This window comes from Schistocerca piceifrons, chromosome X (genome assembly GCF_021461385.2).
Source record: "Schistocerca piceifrons isolate TAMUIC-IGC-003096 chromosome X, iqSchPice1.1, whole genome shotgun sequence".
Classification (NCBI taxonomy): domain Eukaryota; kingdom Metazoa; phylum Arthropoda; class Insecta; order Orthoptera; family Acrididae; genus Schistocerca; species Schistocerca piceifrons.
Genome location: NC_060149.1, coordinates 787,766,201 through 787,790,553, shown reverse-complemented (window position 1 = coordinate 787,790,553; position 24,353 = coordinate 787,766,201). Strand labels below are relative to the sequence as shown.

The window sequence follows — 24,353 nt, the reverse complement described above, 5'->3', positions numbered from 1 at the left end:
TCTATGTGAAGCAGCATTCATTGCAAGCAATATTCCTCTTCACAAACTTATAAAACCTATCCTCAAAGTCTTCCTGTGCAAATATTTCTTAAATCAAAATATACCAGATGAATCAACATTCCGTAAAAATTACATACCGACAATTTATATAAATGTTCAGGAAGAAATACGCTGTGAACTCAAGGACAGCACTATCTGGATTTCAGTTCACAAAACTACATACACTTGTGGCCATTACATTGCAAATTTAATTGTTGGTGCTTTAAAAGAAGAGCCTTCTTCTTATTTAATGCCCTGCAAAGAACTTAAAAAAGTAAATCATTCTACGACCACCAGATTTGGGAATGAGGGTTATTGGAAAAATATTTCCAGACTCTTCTTTAGATGAAAGGGTGTTTGTGTTTATTTCAGTTGCCACTCCCTATATGATCAAACAAAGGAAAAGCCATCCGAGTATTTTATCCCAATTTGATTCATGTGATATGCTTTGCTCATGGAGTACATCACCTTGCTGAAGAAGTATGTTCCCCATTTGTGAATGTAAATAAACTGATTTCATCCCAATGAAAGTGTTTCTAAAGGCTTCTGCTCACATCAAGACCTACAAAGAAAGACTACCAAATGTGCCTTTACCTCCCAAACCAGTGGTAACTCGTTGGGGTATGTGGGTTGAAGCTGTGTTGTTTTACTCATACAATGAACATTTAGAGGCCATTAGAGGGGTAGTAAATGACTTTGATAGTGCAGAGGCTTTACAAGTTTGCCAGTGCAAGGAAGCTTTTAATGATTCTGGTATTAAGAAAGATTGCTGTGATTACCACTCATTTTTCCATGTACCTGCAAGTATTAAAAAGCTTGACACTCGAGGTTTGGTGTTGAATGAATTTATTCCATTAATGAATAAAATTATTCTAGTGAACTCCTCATTGCCAGAGGCATTCCCAAGAAAACTTAAAGAAAAGTTTGAAAATATTTTGAAGAATATCCCAGGCTTTGAACCCTTGTGACAAATTGATAATTTCATTAATGAGATGGGTGAAATTTTACCAGAAACAATAAGTGCTAACATAGCACCCTCTTTTCTGCTTATAAAAATGTTTTGAGTGATCAAAGACACAATATTACTACCAAACATTTGGAACAGTACTTGGTTGTTTATGTCTACAATGGGAGAAAAATGTAAAACAAATTGTAAATTATGCTTTGGTCCAATAGTATAAATTAAAAGTTAATGCTGTTCAAATAAATTCATGGTTCTTTGTTGTTTTTCTAAATAAAATATTATGGAGTTTTTGAGCATTCCCCTCTGCGTGTGATATATCTTGAAGTTGGTCCTGTACGTATTGATTGTTTCACTGACTCACTGGCATCATATCCACTTATTACCGACAACAATAGCAAAGAAGGAACTTGTCTTGAAGCACAATATGCTTCCTCATTTTGCAAATTTTTAGAAAATAATCCCAGAAAGGCCCCCTTCCTAACCTCTACCAGAAAGTATTCAGAAAATGATATCAGCATTCTAAATGTACAGATTTTTTGCATGGCCAGAACTCTTCCTCACAATTGATATGCACAGGTTTGACTTGACTTTGAGATATGCGGCATTCAGTAACTATCATGTTTCTTATTATTTGATCTTGCATATTTTGACACTTTTCATGCATTTTAAGCATTTTTCATGCATATTTTTAGGTTTTTATGATGTATATAATTCGGTCTCTAGTAATGACCCTACATTAATAACATTTAGAAAAAACGGTAAGATGTCAGGTTGTATCCGAATCTTATGAATTATGGTGAAATTGAATATTTTAAAAGGAGTAAGGTGACACAGTGGTAAGACACCGCACATGTGGGAGGGTAGGAATGTAAATCCCCATCAGGCTGTCCAAATTTATGTTTCCAGCACAGCAAATACTGTGGCAGTTCATTTGAAAAGGACATGGATGACTTCCTTCCCCAGTCATCTCTTATGATCTTGTCTCAACAGGATATTGAATGTCAATCTTCCTCTTTAACTATCTGAGTATCTCACGTTCATTTAGGGTTCATTGGATAGCACCATAGTGAGCTAACAATTCATCAATCAAAGTATCTTTATAAACTTCTTTATTTCCAAATTTGCACTGCTGATCTTGTGAATATGTGTGAGTACATGGTTAGAAGGGGCAGGTATTATAATTTGGATATTCTCACTGGCTAGGTATCACTTTGCCTTTGTTTAAAATGACGCGTGTTGTGCACTTCTTTTTTGTTTTCTATTTGCTATTTAATTTAGTCAGCTGTGATGTTGGTCTACCATAGAAATTGCAATTTGTGAAGGCCAAACTACTTCAGTAACATATTGCTGTTGGAGTCTGGTCATGAAAACTGATGACAAAGAGAGTGTGCTGACCACATGCCCCTCCATATCCACATCCAGTGATGCCTATTGGCTGAGGATGATATGGCAGTTGGTGGGTATCATTAGGCCTTCTGAGGCCTGTTCAGATGGATTTTCATTACTGTTGGAGAGCTGTATGAAACCTAACACATTTGCTTCAAGAGAACTTACCTTGAGCCATGTGATGTTGTAAGAAATGTATTTAATATGGCAACTTGTTTGGGAACTCAGCTGCTTAAATTCTATACCCATGCAATGTATCAGACATGTTCTTATTAATTCCAGTTAATTGTCGCTCACTAATTTCTCTGAGAATAAAAAACTGGATATGAATCTGGTACAATCATTTATATCTTTAGGATGTTGGACATATTCCTAATCATTTCATCGTGCATTTAATGAAGCAGTGTGTTATAGTAATATCAGATGAAAGGGCACAAGAAAACTGCTTTGTTCAACAGTTTCAATTGTTTGCAGTTAATGCAAACATGTTTAGGATGCAACAAAAGTGTACAGATGGATTTTCATTACTGTTGGAGAGCTATATGAAGCCTAACACATTTGCTTGAAGAGAACTTACCTCAAACCATGTGATGTTGTAAGGTCGCATTTGAGTATTTATATCTTTTTTGATCTTTTAAAATCTGTGTTAATTGCAAAAATATTTTTTTTCATTTTAAGATTTATGTTAATGCGACTCTACTTATCAAAGACAAGCTGTGTTTTTTGTATGAAGTAATTTCATTAGACTTGTAAATATGGTGTGTGAGAATAGTTTCTAGTGTATGAGAATTCTTTATAATGTAAAAATTTCAATATGTCTTTATTTTCTGTTTATTGGTGAGGAAAATTCTGACATAAATCAATTGGCAGCATTTAATAATATTTGTCATACTATTTTGAATAATGTTTTACTTGGCACCAAGTTTCCTTTAAGCAAAACTCTTTAGCACTAGGTTATATCAAAAGAAATAATACACAAGAAAAACTCTAGATATCCCATCTTAGTAATCATGTAAATAATGAAACACACTCCTGGAGTATCCTGTGCAGTAACCAATCTTATCTGAAATAATATAATGGATTCGCGGTGTGTTAGGTGATGGCCTTCTGTTCAGTTTTTGGATTTGCTGTTTTACAGTTTTGAGAAAAAAGAAAACAAACTAGTGTATGGTATTAAAATAAAACATTGTGTTAAATTATGAAAACATCTGAGACAAATGTCATTTCTCTTACTCTTGTTAAGGCTGTTTCTTTCTCTTCAGTCATTCACATGTCTTCACTCATAACAATTAATTATTTTGTTTTGAGATTTAATAATATGTAAGGCTTCCATTTTCATCTTAGATTCATCAATCAAGTACCTTGTTAGTCCAATAAGTTTCAAGACTGGATTAATAAATTAATGCCTTGGGTGCTCTTCACAGTCTCCTCCTACCTGAATGCAATGCATAAATTGTTCATTAAACTGTGTGAAACTGTCAGAAAAGTCCTTTGGGATGTTGTTCAACTCATGCACCATGTTGGTTATGTTGTCAAATCATTGACTCTTCATGTGAATTTCTGCACTCTGTCACCAAGTAAACTTTGTGCACACATCCCTTTTCTTCAATACCTTTTGAAGAATGTCTTGAAAACTTGATTTAGAGATAGTGCTCCATTGCAATTTGTCACACAACAGTGTTGACACACCACAGTCACACGTCCACTACCTAACACTGCCTCCTCACACCTGAACTGCTGAATACACATCTGCTGCTTACAGTTGTTAGTTCAGATTGGCACCTTTGGTTATATACCAGGAATAAAAGACTTCAGAATTTTTAGACAGAGGACTGATTTCACCTACAGTGAATATAATAACTTAGCTAGCCTTACTGTGGTTTATTTGGCATAGTGATTCTTTTGGCCTTCCAGTAGTGTTACTTCTAATATCCAACCACCACTATCTTCATCATACAATGCAACATTCTGCTTGTGCCTTATATCATTTTATGTAACTATTATTTTCTTTGACACATAAAGCCACAATGAATTAATACTTTGGTATTATCCTGCTAACAGTATTCAAACATCTTATTAATCTGAAAAGAAACTCACAGTGATGTAGATTATGCAATATAATTCAGTCTTTTCTACCAATCTGAATTCACAAAGATATTTTATCACATGTAACAGAAAAATAGTTTCACTGTAAAAAGCTAGACCATACGATATGAAACATTTTGGTTATTTAAAACAGTCCATAAAAATGAGCTATATAATTTTGCTAATTATTTCTTGTAATAATATCAAGAAAGGAAAGTTTCTGCATAATTTGTTTTGCTTCCAAACTATTTCTTCCTCTAAATGTATGCAAGTAATAACATCTTTGAAATGAATACACAGAGATCAAAACTAGATTAATGCTGTATCTTCTACTGTATGGCAAAATTTTAAAACAGGCTCATCTAGTGAAATTATTTGTAATTGCACTACACTGAATAACAGAAAATGTTTTTGTGTCATCATAATGTTATGTAGTGGAAAATAAAATTAAACATAGTTCTTGCACAGGTCTTAATTTTTTTCAACAAAAATATGTTTTATGACTAAAACCATCTAAAATTTTACACCTACATTTAAAGGTATACTGACAGAGAGATTACAATGCAAAAAGATGCATACAACAGATAAAATGTATTGTACTCAGTTTTTAATGGTGAGATGTCTGGATAAGATTCAAAAACATCAGTAAAATCTTGTTTAACAAACAGTTTGATATGTGCTATGAACATCATGAAAATTGTTTTGTAGTGTCAGATAACTTTACTGAAACCTCTGCAGTTCATTATTTAAGGAAGACACCATGTATGGATTGTCAGGAAAATTTATGGGAACCTTACTGTGTATTTCAGGCAGTGAGTAACTACTGCTGTGACACGAATTTTGATAGTAATCTTTTGAAAAAAAAACTGTGTGTAATTTAGATCATTTTCTCACATTCTTATACAAATGTGTACATCATTTCTGTCATCTGATGTTGGTAAGTTGGTCTCCTTCAGTTCCTTTCTCAGATAATAATTGTGAATTTTGTTTTAAGGCATTGCTAATATTTAATGCATCCACTTTTGTGCTGCTTGTTTAACAGTTTATTTCATCACCAACAATTCTGGTTGCTATAGTCTTATTGTGCTTAAGGTTGTTCAGTGGACATTAACTTTTCTTATCACACTTCCATTGTGTCATCTTTAGCACCTTGTTGCAAATATGTCTTCCAATGTTGAGATATTTTATTTTAATCATTCATTCTGTTACCACAATTTTGTCAAGGAAAGGTCATTGTAAGAGCAATACAAGAAGTGATCTTTTCCATTGTCATAACCTTCATTTCATATTGTAAGCTGTAGGATATGCAGACAGGTCAGCAGGATGTGTGAAGTGGCGTGTTAGCGTTTTTCATTACTTCCAGGATCAATTTGACTTGATGAGGCATTACATTTAATATATTAAAAGAAACTGAAATAGAATATAACTGGTTAGAAATCTAAACCCCGTAAAATATGTCATTTCATGATTACTCTTCTAACTTGTTTGCAAGTGATAAAAGTGAAAAGACTAAATGAACAGCTGTAATATACACTGTTGTACCTAAAACAGTTAACAATGAGTTGAAGATAATTTCATATTACAAGTATGGATAGATTAAGTGTTAGCTCTTTCCATTTTAGACACAATAAATCAGTAGCTTAACTATATTTCCAAGTATATCTTACAAAACAGATTTCTTGTTAACTTTGTCAGAGTGTAAGACATGCAGGATTTGCATTTATATTATTCCTCCAAGCTGGACTTCAAAAACATGATATTATAGTGTATGCTGAGTGTTTGTATCAACCTTGGTTGCTGACCCCTGGAAGTTATGTTGTGACTAATACGCTCCCTCACTTTGATGCATTGCTGCACGCTATGGCAGGGGTGTTTCGGAAAAGATCACTTAAAGGTAATGGGCAACTCTCTCTAGTTTCTTACAATTTTGATTTTCATTTCTGTCTTTTTTTTCATTTTCACAAAATCACAAATTATTCAAAAATCAACAACACGTCTCAGTCACTTGATTCATTTTATAGACATATTATTTTTGTCTGCTAGTTCTTGGAGTTGTTAATGCTGCTGACAAAATATGTTGTTGACTGAAGTACATAATTTTTGGCACTGTCTACTTCATAGTGGTTTAGATTTTCAGCACTTGATTTCAGTTGAAAGTAATTTATATAATTAATTTTGAGCTGTGTAAAGCAGACGGAAAACTGAGACACTTCACCTTATTCTTAGATCCATCTCAAATTGTTGTGTATATTTAAGGCAAAATTTTTAACTCCGTCTTGTGCACCCGAGGTCCAAAGTGTACATGTTACATAGTCTGTGGCCCAAAGGAAGCTCAAAATCATGTATAAAATTACTGTGATTTCATAGGAAACCAAACCAAATTTATGTAAAGCAGTAAATCTGAAGGTGGAAGGGGAGGCCCATGTTTTCATCTTTGTTTCCATTGGTGACAATCAGCATGTACAACAGCCATTGAAATTTTAATGTATGTTGTCAGAAGTAGTTAACTATTATACTTTTGAATTTCTGTGGTGGAGTTCTATGAGATTCATGTTGGGACCTACCCTTTCAACAAACGAAACTTTATTTACTGCTTTCATCAATTTTTCACTGTTGCTTGAAGAGCTGTAACTCAAAAACTCAAAGAATAAAGGTTTTGCCAAACACAGCTTTCATTCAGATTGCCATTCTGAACACTGAGATGCATCTATGATGCCAGAGTACTCTTCCTGTTGGAAGAAAGTGACCCATTTCCCTTTTCCAGGAACTGTCTCTATAGCTGTAGAGATACATTTAGCAACAATAATGCCATATTGTCACCAGTGTTAACAACTTGGCTGAGTTTGGTAATAATATTATAAGTGAAGGAAATAGTCTTTAAAGGAAAAATTCTTGTCTAGAAATAATACTTTGTTGAGAAACCTTATGTAGTTGCCCGGAAAGGGTCTTTTCTGAAACCATTGCTGCTTCCCAGATTAATCTGCTGCTAAAGAATTTGTTTGCACTGCCATATGTGTATGTACATCTTACTAGCTCTTAATACTTCAGCTTTCTTTTTGGTACATGTTTTCAGTTTGCTGATCAATCATTGCCCGTTGCATTTGCTATACCTTGAAGAATTTTTATATTACAAATTAATGGATAGGATTCACTCTTGTGGAAAGACAAAGCACCAAATTGTACATAAAATATGTTTATAAATGTCCATCACTACAATACTTTTGAAAACGTATGTCTATGCTATAGGCCACTTGCTTAATACATTTTCTTCAAACATGCATGATAGTATTGTTATTTAACTGACACAGTTCTGAAGTGTAGGATCCTACCTCAAGTAACAAAGAATTTGCCATATACATAACAGCAAATAATTGTTAACAGATGATAATGAATAAAATATATTTACATGTTTTATGTCATCTATAATAGTTGACAATGTATTTGATGTTATTATAATTATTGCTCTCTACCTGAAAGCTGCAGGGTTTTTCAATATTCTTAGCAAATTAGTCAAAAGTTTTTCGTTGTAGTATTTTTGTCAAGTAATTTCGGTATAATGCCCATAGTAAATCTGCATTATTACTTCACTTTTCTGTGATTATTTCCATTTCCATTATCAGATGTGACTCTTTTATTTCTACAATTACTATTCTGGAAGTTTAAAACTGAAAATTTACAATGTAAACATTAACTAATATGGATCAAACAAAATTCTGATGGGTAGAAGTTACAGTTTAAGATTAGTATATATCTAGAGATAAAAACTTCCGTCCCTGTCCATACTAGTAATGAGAACAAGGCTGGGAAAGAATGGACAACTTTAAGAATTTTTGCTAGCAGAAACATGATTTCAATGGAACCCAAAAGATGGCCTTAAATCACTGCGGAAACTTATAGGTCTAATAGTAAACTGCAGTGATTGTTGTAAGGTATAATAAAATAAGAAAAAATAGCTACTCAATAGCACCACGTAATGGACAGTATTATTCATCCATCTTACCTTGTACGATGACAACACAAAATAATAGAATCACAACATCTCCTTATTCATCCCTGTTCACATGGGTATTCTCCATGCTCATATAACAATTTATCTTTATCACATAAACATCATTAACAATTTGTTTATTCTTAATATAAATATGTCTCACAAAGTCGTGCTCATTGGTGGATTTTCTGTCTTTGATGCTAAGACCATGCTGGAACATATATCATTTCAAAAATGTCTCAATTATTATGCCAGATGCATTTTGGTGATAGGTTTAAGCTATGTTATGGGAATTGCCAACTATAACTAGCTATTCACACCCAAGGACCAGTTGTTGGCCACATAACTCGCTAGAGGATTTTATTTTCAAGTGAAGAGTCAGTTAATCCAAGATTATGGAGTGCCTTGCAAAGATAATATTTCTTAGGCATTAGAGAACAATTTTTCTAAGCAGTATAGTTTCTTGAACACTGGAAAATGTAGTGGAAAGATTTTATAGTGCAATATTCTTTTAATTTTTTTCTGAGAAGGTAATATGTTTGTAGAATTTCTCCCCAGAATGAGATAATGGTGAGAATTGAATACAACACTGTGCAGGAAGTAACACAATCTGTTTCTCTTGCAGAGCTCATACAAGACACATTGTACAGATTAGTAGGCATTGAGTGAACTGTTCTCCACAACCAAAGATCCCCTTCATGGTGATGCAGTTGATCGGCAGAGAGTTTGCTACCTTGTGGTGTTCCTACATGTTCTTAAGTAACATTTATCTTCCCGTGATCCTATTTATTAGGACAACTCACTGTCATCATAAATGCCTAATGCGAAAATAAAAATTATCTTTGAAAATGTGGTATGTTGCCATAATTATTTTTGTTGAGAGAATCAAATTCAACTTTCTCAGTTATTGGTCACACCACTGAAACTTAAAATACAATACTATTGTAGTGCACCCGTATCACTAGAAAATATTATTTTCCTATTTCATGATTTAATAAGTGTCACATTCTTTCAGTGATCAATGATACATTTCAAGTCAATGCACATGTTGTCTTTTTCTGTATTGTTTTGTTCTGTTGTCACAGCATCATAGGAAAAATTACCTCAGAAGTTCATATAAATCATTTCAATACAAATACATTGTTTTGTTATATCATACAAATGGAACTAGAAGTTCATAGCTGTAAAAATGGATTTTACTATAATTACATAGAGTTTACATTTTTCTTGGTAACATTTGAAGCTGTTTGATGGTAATATAGTTAACTGCATAGATACTGAAACAAAGTAATCTCAAAGATTGAAAATGAGCAAAATTAAAGCAGATAATTATAGAGAGGAGAGACCAATTCTCAGCTCAAATCCAAAGGCCCATGACATAATGATTCACCATAACTGATAAAGCTCCTCACTGCTACCTTTGCAGCCTGTAAGGTGGAGCAATGATTATTGTAATGGACTTACATTGTAGAGAAGTTCGGTTAAAATCTCTCTCTGTTCGTTCACACTAAAGTTTCCTATGGTTTCCTAAATTCCTTAAGGTAAAAGTGAAGATGATTATTGTGAGAAAGTCATAGATGATTCATCAGTCTTGTTCTTGCAAACATGACCTCTAATAATAAATGATCTGGACACTGACAAGGAGTTCAACTGTAACACACACCAATGTAATTATTCCATACCTGCCAGTTTATGTGCTTTCTAAGACTCATGAGCCTGATAATCCTAGACACCCAATTGTGGCTGGTTACTGTGATGCTTCTGAAATGATCTCTGTGCTTGTGAGCCAGTCTATTGGCTATGGCTTGTTTGCCGAATTTAGAGCAACAATCACTTCCCTCACTGTGTTTCTATAGACCAGTTTTTGTCACTGCTTCTCATCTTTTAAACTATCTCCTTGAAAACAAATATCCTCCATGACTATTGGCTGTGCTGCCATTAAATACACTGATTGCTGGGTGGCCGTTGCTGCATGTGAACAAGCTTCAATACATTTCCTCAACGCCTACCACGCATGCTTTATGGAATTTAAGTTGAGGAACAAGTAGGCCATTCCACATGCTCCTCAACCTGCCCTGTTCAATGCAGTTGTGCATTGTCATCCATAATTATGGTTTCAGGGCCAAGTACACCCCTGAAAACATGTGCATGGGGAAGAAGTAAAGAGTCAAAATAACACTGACCACCATGTTCAAAGATTTGTCTGGTGCAAACTGCGTAGAGACTGAACCAGTAAGGAGTAAAATCACATGCTCTTCTTGGATGAGAGCAGACTAACTCTGCATAGTGATTCTGGATATACCATCATATGGTGAGAGATGAGAACATAGAAAGCACCCAAAAACATTGTCGAATATGATCGTTGGTGATCTCGGTGTTCTGCTGTGGGAGGCACAATGTTGCATGGGTGTACCAACCTCCAAATCTTTGAACACACTACACTCATTGGTTAACATTATTGTGACATCATATTCCTTCCCCATGTGTACTTTTCAGGGGTGCATTCAGCCCTGACCTCATTTTTGTAGATGACAGTGCATGACCCCATTGAACAGTGCAGATGGAGGAGGTCTTGGAATGAGAAAATGTGTGGCAAATGGACTGGCCTGCCAATTCCCCTGATTTAAATTCCATTGATCATGTGCAGGATGCATTGGGGAAACATATTGCAGCATGCCCACAATATCCAACAACCATCCAGCAACTGTCAACTGTGCCTGTGGAGGGAAGGAATTCTCTGTCCCAGGAACTTCTTACCAACCCAGTGGTCCGTGTTGGAGCACATTGCAGAGCATATATTGCCATCCATTGTGATCACATACTGTATGAAGAATGATGTCCATCATCATATATCAGTGTAATTATTTTCCTTGAATAAAAGTCTCATTTCTATTCATCTCATTGTGCAGTTCTTGCAGCTACCTTCTGTACTACATTGTAGCAATTCTTTCTATGTATAGTTCAAGTTTCAGTGAATTATGTTACTCGTCAGTGACACAGCATGTAAAAGTTACTTTTGTCCATAAGTTTTGCACACCGGTTACTATATCTCTCAACAAACCTGTCACATCTTTCTGTATGAAAGAGACTAACTATGTGTGTACACATAATTAGATTACATATAAGGGTGTAGAATTTTTTCATGACTCAGCGCTGTGTCTTAAACATGGATTGTGGTCTGTTGCATCAGTTATTATATATATTTCATCTATAACTTATTATTATGAAAATGAGTCTATTTTTTTAATAATTTTTACCATTGCAATTAAAACTCCAGCATTATATTTAGTAGGAACAATTTTTATGTCATAATTTATCCACTCTGATAAATTTTTTCATGGTTTTCTTAAGCCCTTTAGAGTGCATGTGTGGATGGTTTCTTTAGCAAAGTCATTGTTTCTATATGCTGTTATTCTTCTGATAGAATCCATGCCTCTACTCTCATTGCCCTTTTGTTAACAGGACTTAGTGCATCAACAAATAAAGAACAACAGTAAAGAAACTTCCTGACATATTAGAACTTGAACATTACAGGGATCAAGACCTGGATTTTCACTTTTCATGAGCAATGTTCTTACTGATTGAGCTACAACGGGATCAACTTATGGCTTGCTATACATCCCCTGTCTGCTGCTATTTCTCTTGTCCATATTTACAGAGCTAGCACTTTTGCTACAGACTTGCTATGACGTCACATAATAAGAATGAACCCATTCATAGAGAACAAAAATTTTTGTTCTTTATGCATGGGCCCATTCTTATAGCATGTTCATTATATAGACCTGTCTTAAGCAGCCAACCAGCACTGCAGGCAAAGAAGAAAATGCCAGCATGAGTAGATATGCAATAGTTGCCTACTAAGACTCCCACAGTTCACACTGTACCCCATTATTTTTTTTAGTTTTGTTTTTTTTCCCCATGAGTCTTCTAGCCGGTTTGATGTGGTCTATGATGAATCCACTCTACTAATGTTTACTTTCAGGAGTTTAGTTTAATGTCCTGCATTTAATCATTTCTCTTCCTCTGTGTAGCAGGCTTTCTGTATCTGCCTTTAGATATTTGCAACAATATTCCTCTTAATTACAGAAAAACTCTACAAGCTGTGAAAATGAGAACACCCGAAAATAATTGCTTGAATGAATCCAAACTTGAAATATGTGTAGAATGATTCAGATTCCAGCATTTATTGAAGTGAAAACATGAAAGGAAATGTCAATATGGCTAGCCAACACAGAATATTGGCATTGCAATGAGGCATAATGACGGACCTTTGGGAAATGTGTTTGTCATATTATGACACTAGGCTCATGCAGGAAATGATGTAAGAAACAAATGTTTGGAAGCAATCAGGAGAAGAGTGCCTTGCTTACTGACAAGCAAGTAATTGACCATGTAGTACTACCACGGCAGTGAATGACTGCCATCTTGTAGGTTTGGAAACAACAGCCTGACCTCAGTGTTGGCTCAGTATTAGAGGACTGCAGCATGTATCTATCAGTCTCCACTGACACTCTGAAGCATTCTGCTGTAGGTTGAACTGAAGATAATTTCATGATTGCATAGGCTTCTGTTGTCCTAAAACTGCAGATACATGAGGCTGTATTCAGCACATTCACATTACTGATTTGTTGAGTAGCAAAAGGTAAAGTTTTTGGATGAGTCGTGCTTGAACCTGTACGGTATTAATAGTCATACATGTATTCAGTTCCAGTGTGATGTCTGCTGTTTGACTACCTGAACAGTCAAGTGGTGTACAAGAAAAAAGTCAAGTGCACTGGACTGGGTTATCAATAAATAAAACATCTGATCTTCAGTCGTACAAACTGAGGACAATTCAAACAGTAAAGGGTACACAATAAAACCGTAGAGCCCAGAGTACTGTTCTTGCTTCGGGTAACTGCATATGCCAATTTTTTTGCCATGACAGTGCTGAGCCACCCATGGCAAGGAATTTCCTTGCCTTCTTCAATGAATGACAGAAACTACTGCTTCCCTGGCTTGAAAGTTCATTTTACATATAGACAATGAAATGTTTGTGAGATAGACACTACTTATACTGTATAGAGTACATGCTATTAAAATTTTTGCAGCTTGTAGCTTGTTATAGTTCTCTGGTGGATGAGCCAGAGTGTGGCTCAAACCCAGAACCCCTGAATTTTACTGAGAGTGTGTTACCTATTGTGCTATTCATGCAGGCCTCATGGACCAACCCAAACCTTTCGAAATATATGAATGTGTCTGTCTGCCACTCACTGTCTCCACTGTGGGGTGAGTAGCTCTCTGTCCTAATTCGTACTGTTGTTATTCCAAATGGGTATTTCCCATTTTTGGAAATAATGGAGTGTTTGACTTTATGACAGTTGTTGTTCTTATTGGGACAACATGTTGTATTCAATGCAGAGTATAAATTGTGATTAATATTTTTTTACAGTAAGTTAAAATTGTTTGCCAGGCAAGACTCTCAGACTGAGAACCCATACATTCTCCAGGATGTACTAGTGCAGCAGTGTAGCAAAAGACTCTTTGTGGAACTTGGGATGTAAGAAGGGAACAAATGGTCCATGAGGTTTGCACAACTATAGTACAATGCCAATGATTTTATTCTCAGTCTGGTGCACAGTTTTAACATATAATCTCATATTAAAATATATAATCTCAGTAACAACCATTAAGTGGCGATTAAGTCAGATTCTCTACAGTTTCTTTTCTCCCAGGGGTGCTAGTTCAGCTGAATATCTTCCTTCAGCTGCAGTTATCAAATCATGTATATTCTTTTCTGGTCAGCAGATTAGACCAAAGTACTGTTCTTACTTCATCTGACTACACATGCTGTCCATGCAACTGAACACTTATGTTGCCATTATTTCTTTAGTTGTTGTAAATAACAGTCTCTCAGATTATGCTAAGAAAATATATTTGTTTGGAAAAAAAGAGAGGCATTAGTCATTTTTGTTACATAGACAGGAAACTACTGAATACACTGTTTCTTTATGCCATGAGAATATTTCCCACAACAGATATTATTGAAGGTTTGTTGTATAGTATGTTTTATTGTAAATAGTGTGTTATCAGAGTTGTGATACATGAATGACATGATTTTTGTTGCTTTTTTATCTTAAACCAAACAGTCTTGGTTGTTAATGAGATGCTCTGCATGTTTATATTACTCTCCAGATTTACCAGCCACATAAAACAAGGTTTTTTTTAAAATATATATTTGTATATAAAACCCATTGAAACAATCATCACACTTTTTTTTTCATCAGTGTTCAGGGAATCGATTACTGATAGTGGTGCATAATATGTCCTCACATCATTCATCTGTTTAGAAAAGCAGTGTCATAATTACTGCTTCACCTTTTCTAGGAATAAATACTACAGATGATTTCATATTATAATAAAAATGCATTTTGCAGCCATTAATGGACCCAAAGCATGCAGCAAAACAAGTTTATTCAGTTTTTCAGATGTCCTTGGTTTACTGTTGTATCGCCTGTACAAAATGTGTGAACTATTTAAAAGTTTATAATTGCAAAGAACTCTGAAACCATGCAACTATGTACAGAGAATACATAACAGTAATATACAGTGGCTTTCAAACATTACTGTTGATTGTCTCAAAACATGAATGGGATGCACTGATAGAAACTGAATAGGACATAATAAAGCAACTACAGTTTCGAAACCCAATAGTATTTGATGTTATTATGCCTTTTATTAGCTTTTTGATGTACTTTTTGTGTATGCTGCTGTTTTACTATATCCTTAACATGTCTTTCACCTTAGCCGTAGGTGGTCTGTGTGAACAGAATGCTACCTTACATCTTGTGCTAGATCCCAATACAAAATTGTAGATCTTTATATGAAGCTGTACAAACTGGTGAATACATTGGGTGAAGAACCATGGACTTACATCCTTCACAGATTCATCCCTATCACAATGTTGCAGTGCACAAGTTAATTATGTTGGCTTACATGGCTGTGTGGGCTATTTGACACTGGTGAATACTGAAAGCTAAATTATCGTAAATAAATGCAGACAACTATATGAACAGAAAACAAGAACTTCTGTCTGTAATGAGATCATAACTGATGAGGTATCAAAGCCGAAAATTTCTTCCATCTCTCTGTTTTTTGTCCAAAAGCTGATTATGGAGCAATTTAATAAAGAGAGCAGATAAAACAGAGGAAAATGTAGGAAATAAGGACAATCAGCCATGCGTGAACTGTATTTGACACACGCACACACACACACACACACACACACACACACACACACACACACATTTTAGTTTGAGGTGGGGGAAATAGAGTGTGTGTGTGTGTGAGTGTGTGTGTGAGTGTGTGTGGTGTGTTTGTGTGTGCGCATTCATGAGAAAGAGACACAGAGAGACAGAGAGTAGGTAGAAACATGGAGTGTTACAGTTGCTATTGGTATTTTTTGAAGATCCTTATGTCATAATATTGCCAGACAGTTGTCAAATATTTCTCTTCTTTATCATGATGATGTATGTTGCTCATTAAAAAGAAAATATAAGTTTCAATATTTTTCAACTACGGTACTAAATTTTATTACCAGGTGTTTCTGCTTTCACATTCAGCATCTTTTACATGAAATAATTGTTGTTGGCTGAAAAAAAATGTGAAAATAACTACTATAGATCTTTCTGTGGAACTGACAATGGTTGTGATTTACATAATGATCGGTGGTTATGTGCAACATCTGATGCACAATATTTTTAAAGGCAATTGCCATTGTCTTCTGACTAAAACTATTTTTCTGAGTTATAGAGAAAGGAAGGTGAGGTAGCCTTAGACTAGAATTGCACATTCTGCCTAAAAACCTTGGATTTTGTTTGATTAGGTGACATGTACTTTTAGGTCATTTTTCATATCTGTGTGAATTTATACTTGCTTGATCCATCTGAAGTAAAACATGGATAAATAATAATAAAAAAATGTTAATGAGCAGTGTTCAGAACTTGTATGCTTAATACCAAGGCAGACAATGCTTAACTGAGGTGAAGAAGTAAATAATTGTTCCATGGAAAAAGTGTTGGTTAAGATGAGTAGGAAACAGTTGGTCAAGGAATAGGTGTTCTTCTAAGAAATGGAAGAGAACTCTGTGTGCAAAAATTGCAGGATATAAATATCCTTTGATATTTCAGATAATAATAAATGATATGCTCATATAACATAATGTGCATCGTGTTAGCTTTGAAGAGAGGTAGGTGAGACTGATGGATGAACTCCACATACCAGATTAATTTCTGCACTTGGCTTAAACTGGATATTTTTAGTCGTCAGTTTCCCACACTTGTTTAAGTTAATGGTAATTTGGTTGCCCCTAACGAAATCAGTAGAGCCCTACAAGCAGAAAAAGTCTGAAAACACACGAAACAGAAGTCACACATAGGTAGAATACATAACACAACATTCCTTCACTTAGATAAACATGATGTACTACCTATTACTACGTTATCCCAGAAAAAAGTGTACAGTGGTTTGTGAACAAAAGACACATCAAGTGCAACCCTTTTGAGTAATGTTATAGTTATAAGAACTGGTAGTGAAAATCCTTAATAAAACACATTATCAAAGCAACATGTGACATGTTTCAGTATTGTTAATGCAAAATATTATACAAAAGATGTCACAAAATACCTGTATCAAATAGTGTTAAAAAGTTAAGAAGCATCAAGAGAATAGAAAGAGATTCTACTTTCTAAACAAGCAGAATCCAACAGTTGCACATCAAATAGAGACCACTTTGGATAACTAAAACTGAAACATCAAGGCATTTTATGCCACTATAGGGTTTTCACATGTTTACCAACATTGCATTTATATAGGAACATACTGGTTATTTCAGGAAGCTGATTGTCAATATAAATATATTTGACACTGAAGAGCTTTTGAAAATCCAATCTTTTTTAAGGTGTGTTAGGCTGTAGGTGAAAATATAGGTTTCAGAAGTTTTCCATTGATGTGGAAAAGGTAGTTGAGAATCTCTATGATAGAAATTGCTGTTATTCAAGTCCAATGCAAATATGATGTAGTTGCCTATGTACTGAGTTTTAAGATGTGTTTAAATACTCAGTTTCTTGTGTTAGACATTTATAGAAGTTAAGTTATTGTTACAGTAACTGCTTTGAAAGGGATAATATGAACAGGACTTTGGCAATAATTAAATATGTTACAAAGTTCCACATAGCAATAACAGATTCAAATATTCTTCTACAGTGTAGTTCCTTTAAGTTGTTGTATCTGTCTTATCATTTTCAAAATCTAACTTCTGAGCTTGATTGACACGACACTATTGCTTTTGCTAAAAGCTTTAACTAGCAACCTGAAGCAACTTCCAGGATTTGACAATTCGATGAAAATGTTCGTGATGATTGTTTGGATGATGTCATAAGTTATGTCAGATATGTAGGAAGAGATACTCAACTTATGACTAAAATCAAAAACAAATTTGGATATCCTAGTTGTCTAACCTCTTTATCCTCGGTCAACACCATCCATAATTTAGAATATCTGTAACACAATTTTTGTTAATTTATTGCATTCATGGCCTCAGAAATCTATGCCTGCAAGTTTTCCATTCAATTTTGTATACCCTGAGTTCACTGCTCACTCTCATGTTAGGCAATGGTACATTCCAGATGGGCCTATATTACAAAATATTATTTTTATTTTAATTAGCAATATTTTCAACATTTTATTATCATTACCAAGTTTGCTATTAGTAACTCACATTTGTCACTTTATGTAGTGTACCTATATTATTTCATCATATTGGCTAATTTCTCATCTTCCAGTAATTTGTATTATGTAGTTTATTTTATGTCATTGTGCAGGGATTTCAAAGTTTTGTCTTTCTTCACAATATTCTGATATATGAGTTCAGTTCATATTAGCATTATACAGAATCAAAGTGGCTTCTTTTCTGTACTTTCTTGTGTGGGCCATGACAATGTCAATTTAAAATGAATCTTTCTAATGGTGCTTTAGCTGTATAGCCATTTTAGATTATTCACCCAACAGAAAAGTTTTAATAAAGTATCAAAAATTCTAGGGTGTTTTATACCAAACCAAATTTGGTGTTGAAGAAAATTATCTTTGGTATTGGGAACATAAAGACAAATGATTTTTATATTTTGTAGTCTGTTATGAACTGTACTAGTTTGTGCTATAATCAAGTTTATGGCTAAAAAAAGAGAGACATGGGACATTCCTTTGAAATATTGAACTTACCATTCGATGCTAGTTTTTACATTTTCAGCCTTTTTCATACTGAGATTACTCTAACAGAACTTCAAACTAGGACTTAAATTAAGACTAGAATATTATTATTATTATTATTTATAGCTGGAAATATAAGGTAACTAAATTTTGCAGACTCTTGGGTCCAGGCTTTTTTTTAATTTTCGTGTGTTATTTACGCTCATCACTAGATGAGTATGATGAATTTTTCGTAACAAAGCTGCTTGTAGTGTAACAATAATATTCAATGATGACTGTGTGTGTGTGTGTGTGTGTGTGTGTGTGTGTGTGTGTGTGTGTGTGTTGTGTTTGTGGGCACACATGCCCATGCTCAGACTCGCACACATGTGCATCTGTGGAAAGGTGGGTGGGTGGGTATGTCTGTATATGCTTTATTCTAGATTCCACAGGGAACTTTGTACTTTTTGTTAAAGCCCTTAGAAGAGTATGCAAGACAAGGATTCAAAAACATCTATCACACCATCACTTAATGTTGTCATATAGATCATATAGATATAATGTTGTCATATAGAATGAGCAGCACTGCTGAGAAAGTCATTTTTCAAATATTTTGCAATAGTTAAACTATACAGCAAGCAAATATTTGATTGTTAATAAAAAAATCAATTATGTGTCAGATAGTCACATTGTTGTAACTACAGTGTTATGTAGCTGTATAGAAGGGGTGAAATGTCAAATTATTCTTGAAATCAATGTGGATGAAACTTATGGGGATAATTTGTTATTGCATTTGTATAAAATTAGATGGGAAAGCATATGTAATAATTATACAGTTGTATGCAAATAGGCTGATAGCTTAGTATGCTGAAAGTTACTCATCTGATATGTTAGAAAATACATATAATCTTAGAAATGAATACCTCATTTTATCACAAGTAACAGAAAATCAGTTAACATTTTATGAATACTTAATATTAATTTATTCTCAGATAAATGGGAGCTGACCTCTATTGGCAAAGTCACTAATCATTGCATTGACATTATCTGAAGTTATTGAAGGATGGATGTGATCCCTTTCTCAATGCACTTTAGCCTAATTAACTTCAACCCTAGATAGAGAGACAAAGGTGTTTACCACCTCTAATGATGTGATTTTCTGTGTTTGTAGGTTTTATTACTTTAGTTGATTACTTTAGTTGTAACTTTGAGAGGTTTTTTATGTAGTTCCAGATTGAACTACCACACATCTACAAAACTTAATTTATTGAGAAAATTATGCAGTTATATGCTCCTGTAGATAGAAATACAAAAACTAAGAAAAATCACAATAGCAGCAAAGACAGCAACTAAACAGCACCTACTTTACACATAAATTAATACCCTATGAATGACCATACAAAACGTGAAAGTTTTAAGAACTTCTTCATTGAAATGTCGTAGCAAAGACATACAGTAGGCGTGAGTAAAAAAAGGAAGAAAACTAGGTTCTTTAAATTCATGGTTTTTAGAAGTGAGAATTCCTTTTGTGTGTTGCAGATGTCATTATGTTTGTAAAGAAATATTTATTTATCCAAATGTGACCTCTCTAATAAACATATGAAATAAATAGTATATTCATTTAAAAAACTAAATTTGTCACATGTCATCTTTACCCCATTGTTAAACAGTTTTGGAGAAGACTAATTTACAAATCACAAAAGCCCAAATATGTCAGAACTCTTAATTCGCAACAATAGGTATTATCATCACTGCAACAAACTATAACAAAATATTAATTAAATCTGAAGTGTATATTGACTGAGCTCAAAATTTTATTTCTACACATGAGCTATTCTGAAGTATGCACCACTGTACTAAACTCTGAGTAGCTTTGTCTTTCTCACAGCAGATATAATTAAAGTATTAAGGAGACCAGATGATATCATTTGTTTGCCGTCATACTTCAGTAATACAATACAACAAGTTGCTTCACTATGTATGTAGATATGAAAGCAGATTATCTTCCTGCAACAATGAAATCCCAAAAATAATCACATTTTTTTATGAATGGCTATATGTTTACATTCATAGAATTGCATGTATTACATACGCTCTCTGCAAACATAGCAATGATACATGTACATCAATATAGCTCATTCATTATTTATTTTTTTGTATAAACCTACTGGTACTTCACCCTGTGCTGTTTTGAATGAAGTTATCTAACGCCTTTTATTTTTTTATGACATATTAACATGAGCATTTCACAATGCTCTAACTATTTTAAACCAGCTAGTGGTCATCTTCAGAGTTCACGTCATTTCCTCAACTTTTTTGATTCTCACAGATGTGTCTGTATACTGCACAATTTGGTTACACATCACAAATAATGACCCAGTAATTATTACTATTAAGTCTGATTTTATTAACTTAAAATATGCTTTTCTGCTACATAATCAGTCCTACCATTTAAAAAAATAGTTTTACTTATTCAGTCCAAATTCTTTTCATTTGGGAACATAGTAATGGTTTCATAGCAATGGCAGAACCCACTTCTTTCACAAAATTACCAGTTTAACAATTAATATTCAGCTTTTAATACCTTTACTTAACTTTTACTGAAATTATTTAAATAATAGGTCTCATTGTTTTTTACATGAGTAAACACAGCATGAATGATGTGTCCTGTTTCACAATTGCTTTGAGCAATTCAAAGTTGAGCTTCCTTTGTTTGGCTATTATCTATTAATTGTGAATGTATAAATGCCTAATGATGATTTTTCCCAGTTTTTTTGTAGTCATTAAAACATAGAATCCTGCATTGTGGTCTGTAAAAGAGTACAAAACGGTATTTTGCTTTTTGTCATATGACTATTTTCATGTTAGGATACTCCACATATTCCTTTTCATCTGCACATTAGCCTTACATATTCCTCATTTGCTTGCCTTACTCTGTGAATATTTTATTACACTATGTGTAATCACTCATTAATGTCATTGTGTTCTTCAGCATGCCATGAAGGACGTCACTACTCTTTGCCATAAGAACATTTTTTACATTCATTTTGACAAAAGAATAATTTTTGTGTAGTTGTCACAGGTAAAATGAAAAGTAATTAATAGGCTCTTCCAATTCTGCATGGTAGATCACACATGTGAATAATACATAATGGTTGTTTTTACAAAAATGCGCTGCCATTGTCCTGTTTTCTACATCATGATGTAATATGATCATTTGAAAAATTTCCTAGTCCTTGTTAGAAAAACTGAAGGGAAATTCTCAGTATTTGTACAAAAATACAATAAAATGTAAATAACTCTTTGACATTTACATGTAATTGAATCTTAATACTGACAGAGCTCACATTCAGCATTGAATATTGAAACATTCTGTATCAGTGATGCAGAAATAGTCTAATTTTTGCTCCCCATATACATACGTGATGAACACATGTACCTATCTGAAGAAGTTCATGACCAGAATAGTCATAATATTTGCAAGAAGATGGTTAAACTGAATTTTTTCCAATAAATTTATAAGTTTATTGACAGAAAATTCAGGGTCCGTTTTACTTCTCATGTGTTCTACAGTTTAAAGATAAGAGACAGACACAGTTAGTCCCAAAATATACTTTGTCCTTGTGAATTCATATTACTGGTAGATGTTATGTGGAACTTAAGAAGACTAAATACTGAACATTAAGTTTTCTTTAGGAGGGACAACACGAGCCCAGTGGGAGGATGTAACTGGGTCAACACCACTCACATTTGTCAATGACTGTGTGTCTTTCACAACAACAGTATCTGCAAGATTTTGGCTGATGGATTGTAGAAATATTGGTGAAGCCACAAAAATGGCAACAGAGCTGTACAAGGAAGCAATTCACGTTCCTTTTATGGCCAAGTAAGTACATGAAGTATTCTGTTTTTATATAGTGTGTCAGTCACTACAATAATTGTGCCATTGCCCTAATGCAAATAACTATATGAATGTATTGCAGCAAAAAATGCATTTTGTAAACCTCTTAATATATTAAAATAGTTCTACTGTACTGAAAAGGCTGGAAAACAGTTTCATTGGACAAAAAAGTCATCATCATTAATGTTATACACTTTTCGCAATAGGTCACCCATATAAGATTTGCTATTTCCCTTACAACATTGCCACTGAAACCAAATGCAGTGCACTACCTCAACTAGCTTTTGAATTAAACATTTCCCCTGCAGCCCACAGTTCTAATTCACAATAGTTTTATAAAATTCAGGCAAAGCCAGTTCCTATCCTCCTGGTGGAAAATATTTTCTTCACAACCATTTGACCAACAATAATGGAGAGACTGTGCCATGCATTTATCTTGCTGATGGAAAAGATTTTCATCAGACCAAGAGTAAAGGAGAGAAAATACCACGCATTTCATACTCAGCAATCTGTTATAGTTCAATTCTTTTATCTTGGTGGTTCGCGCATGCCCGCCCAGACGCGGGAGATTGCTGCATTGCCAGTTGTACGCGCCAAGAGAAGCAGCGCCATAGTATAGTTCACAAACTTATGTTTATGGGTGAGCGCGCAGTTTATGAAGTAAAGCCACCACGGCCGCATTAACCCTCTCGCTGCTACAGAGACGTGTTCCCTGCATTCCGCGATGTGCGCGATTTTGTCATCATTGCACTGCTCGCCTGTGCAGACACATGGTGTTTCGACTGGTTTGACACACTTTATCATTCGATTTCACAAAAACTATTTGCCCCCAAAATTTGGTTTTTACACATCTTCTTGACGGATACCTTCCCCCCATAACTTACTTAATTTTGTTTCGATGTTCAACGCAGTCGTTGTGCAGCATTAGATGTAGTAAACCATTGCACGAAATTTTGAAGAGTTTGCAGAGGTAACAGTCAAAAGCGTATACTTTCCGTATGGTCAATTTTAGTTGCCACTAGAAATTTCAAAAAATTACGTTCAAACGAATAAAATTCATGAAGTAAGACACTTCGATATTGTTTTTAAATAAAGAAAATATTAAGCACCGAACAAGGTTTGAACTTTTTAACCATTACGCTAACACAGCTTGTCATACAATACATCTCCCGAAAGACTTTAAACTATCACGCAAAATACCGACAAATACTGTTGGTATGACTGTGAATTACGTTTCGTCGAAGTAAAACAGGAAATAAACAAATACCGCTATTCTTTATTGCGAAAAAGCGGTTAGTGAGAATGATACGAACACCTTTCCCTCCTATCGCCTGAATTAGGAGGCTTACTGCTTGTTTGCTTTAATTTATTAATAGAATATGAAGCAATTAGTATAAAGAATGCTTTTTCCAAACTTCCTTTCATAGAAAGTCTGCTATCAAGACATTGCTTTTGTTCAATTACTTTATTTATGACTGAACGTTTCTAAAACTGAAGACACTAGTCCGTGCTCTGCACTGCAGTCGAGCTCTGGCAACGTCGTTCTCTGTTCATTGGCTGACTGTGTTTTGTGACGTCAGATGTGCAGAACGAACCTAAACTTGGCCGCCGTCATAAATGACGCGCACTTTAGTGGTGTCATAGATCCTTTGTAATCTTATGTTTAGGGCTCAATGGGTGACATTGTTTAGGTAAGTTAATGTACAAAGGAACTATTCTGAAAAGCTCAATGTTCTTATTATGCTCAAATTCGTGTTTTAGATGCT

The 24,353-nt window shown here is 34.3% G+C and overlaps 1 protein-coding gene across 2 annotated transcripts in view; it reads left to right on the top strand.

The window, feature by feature from the left end:
• Positions 1–24,353, top strand: part of LOC124722875 (ankyrin-3-like) — an 898,463-nt gene that overhangs the window by 522,158 nt on the left and 351,952 nt on the right. For both annotated transcript variants that reach the window (XM_047248010.1, XM_047248011.1), the window contains exon 25: positions 22,383–22,572. In XM_047248010.1, the coding sequence (XP_047103966.1) occupies positions 22,383–22,572 (190 nt within the window). The remainder of the gene's footprint in view (positions 1–22,382; positions 22,573–24,353) is intronic.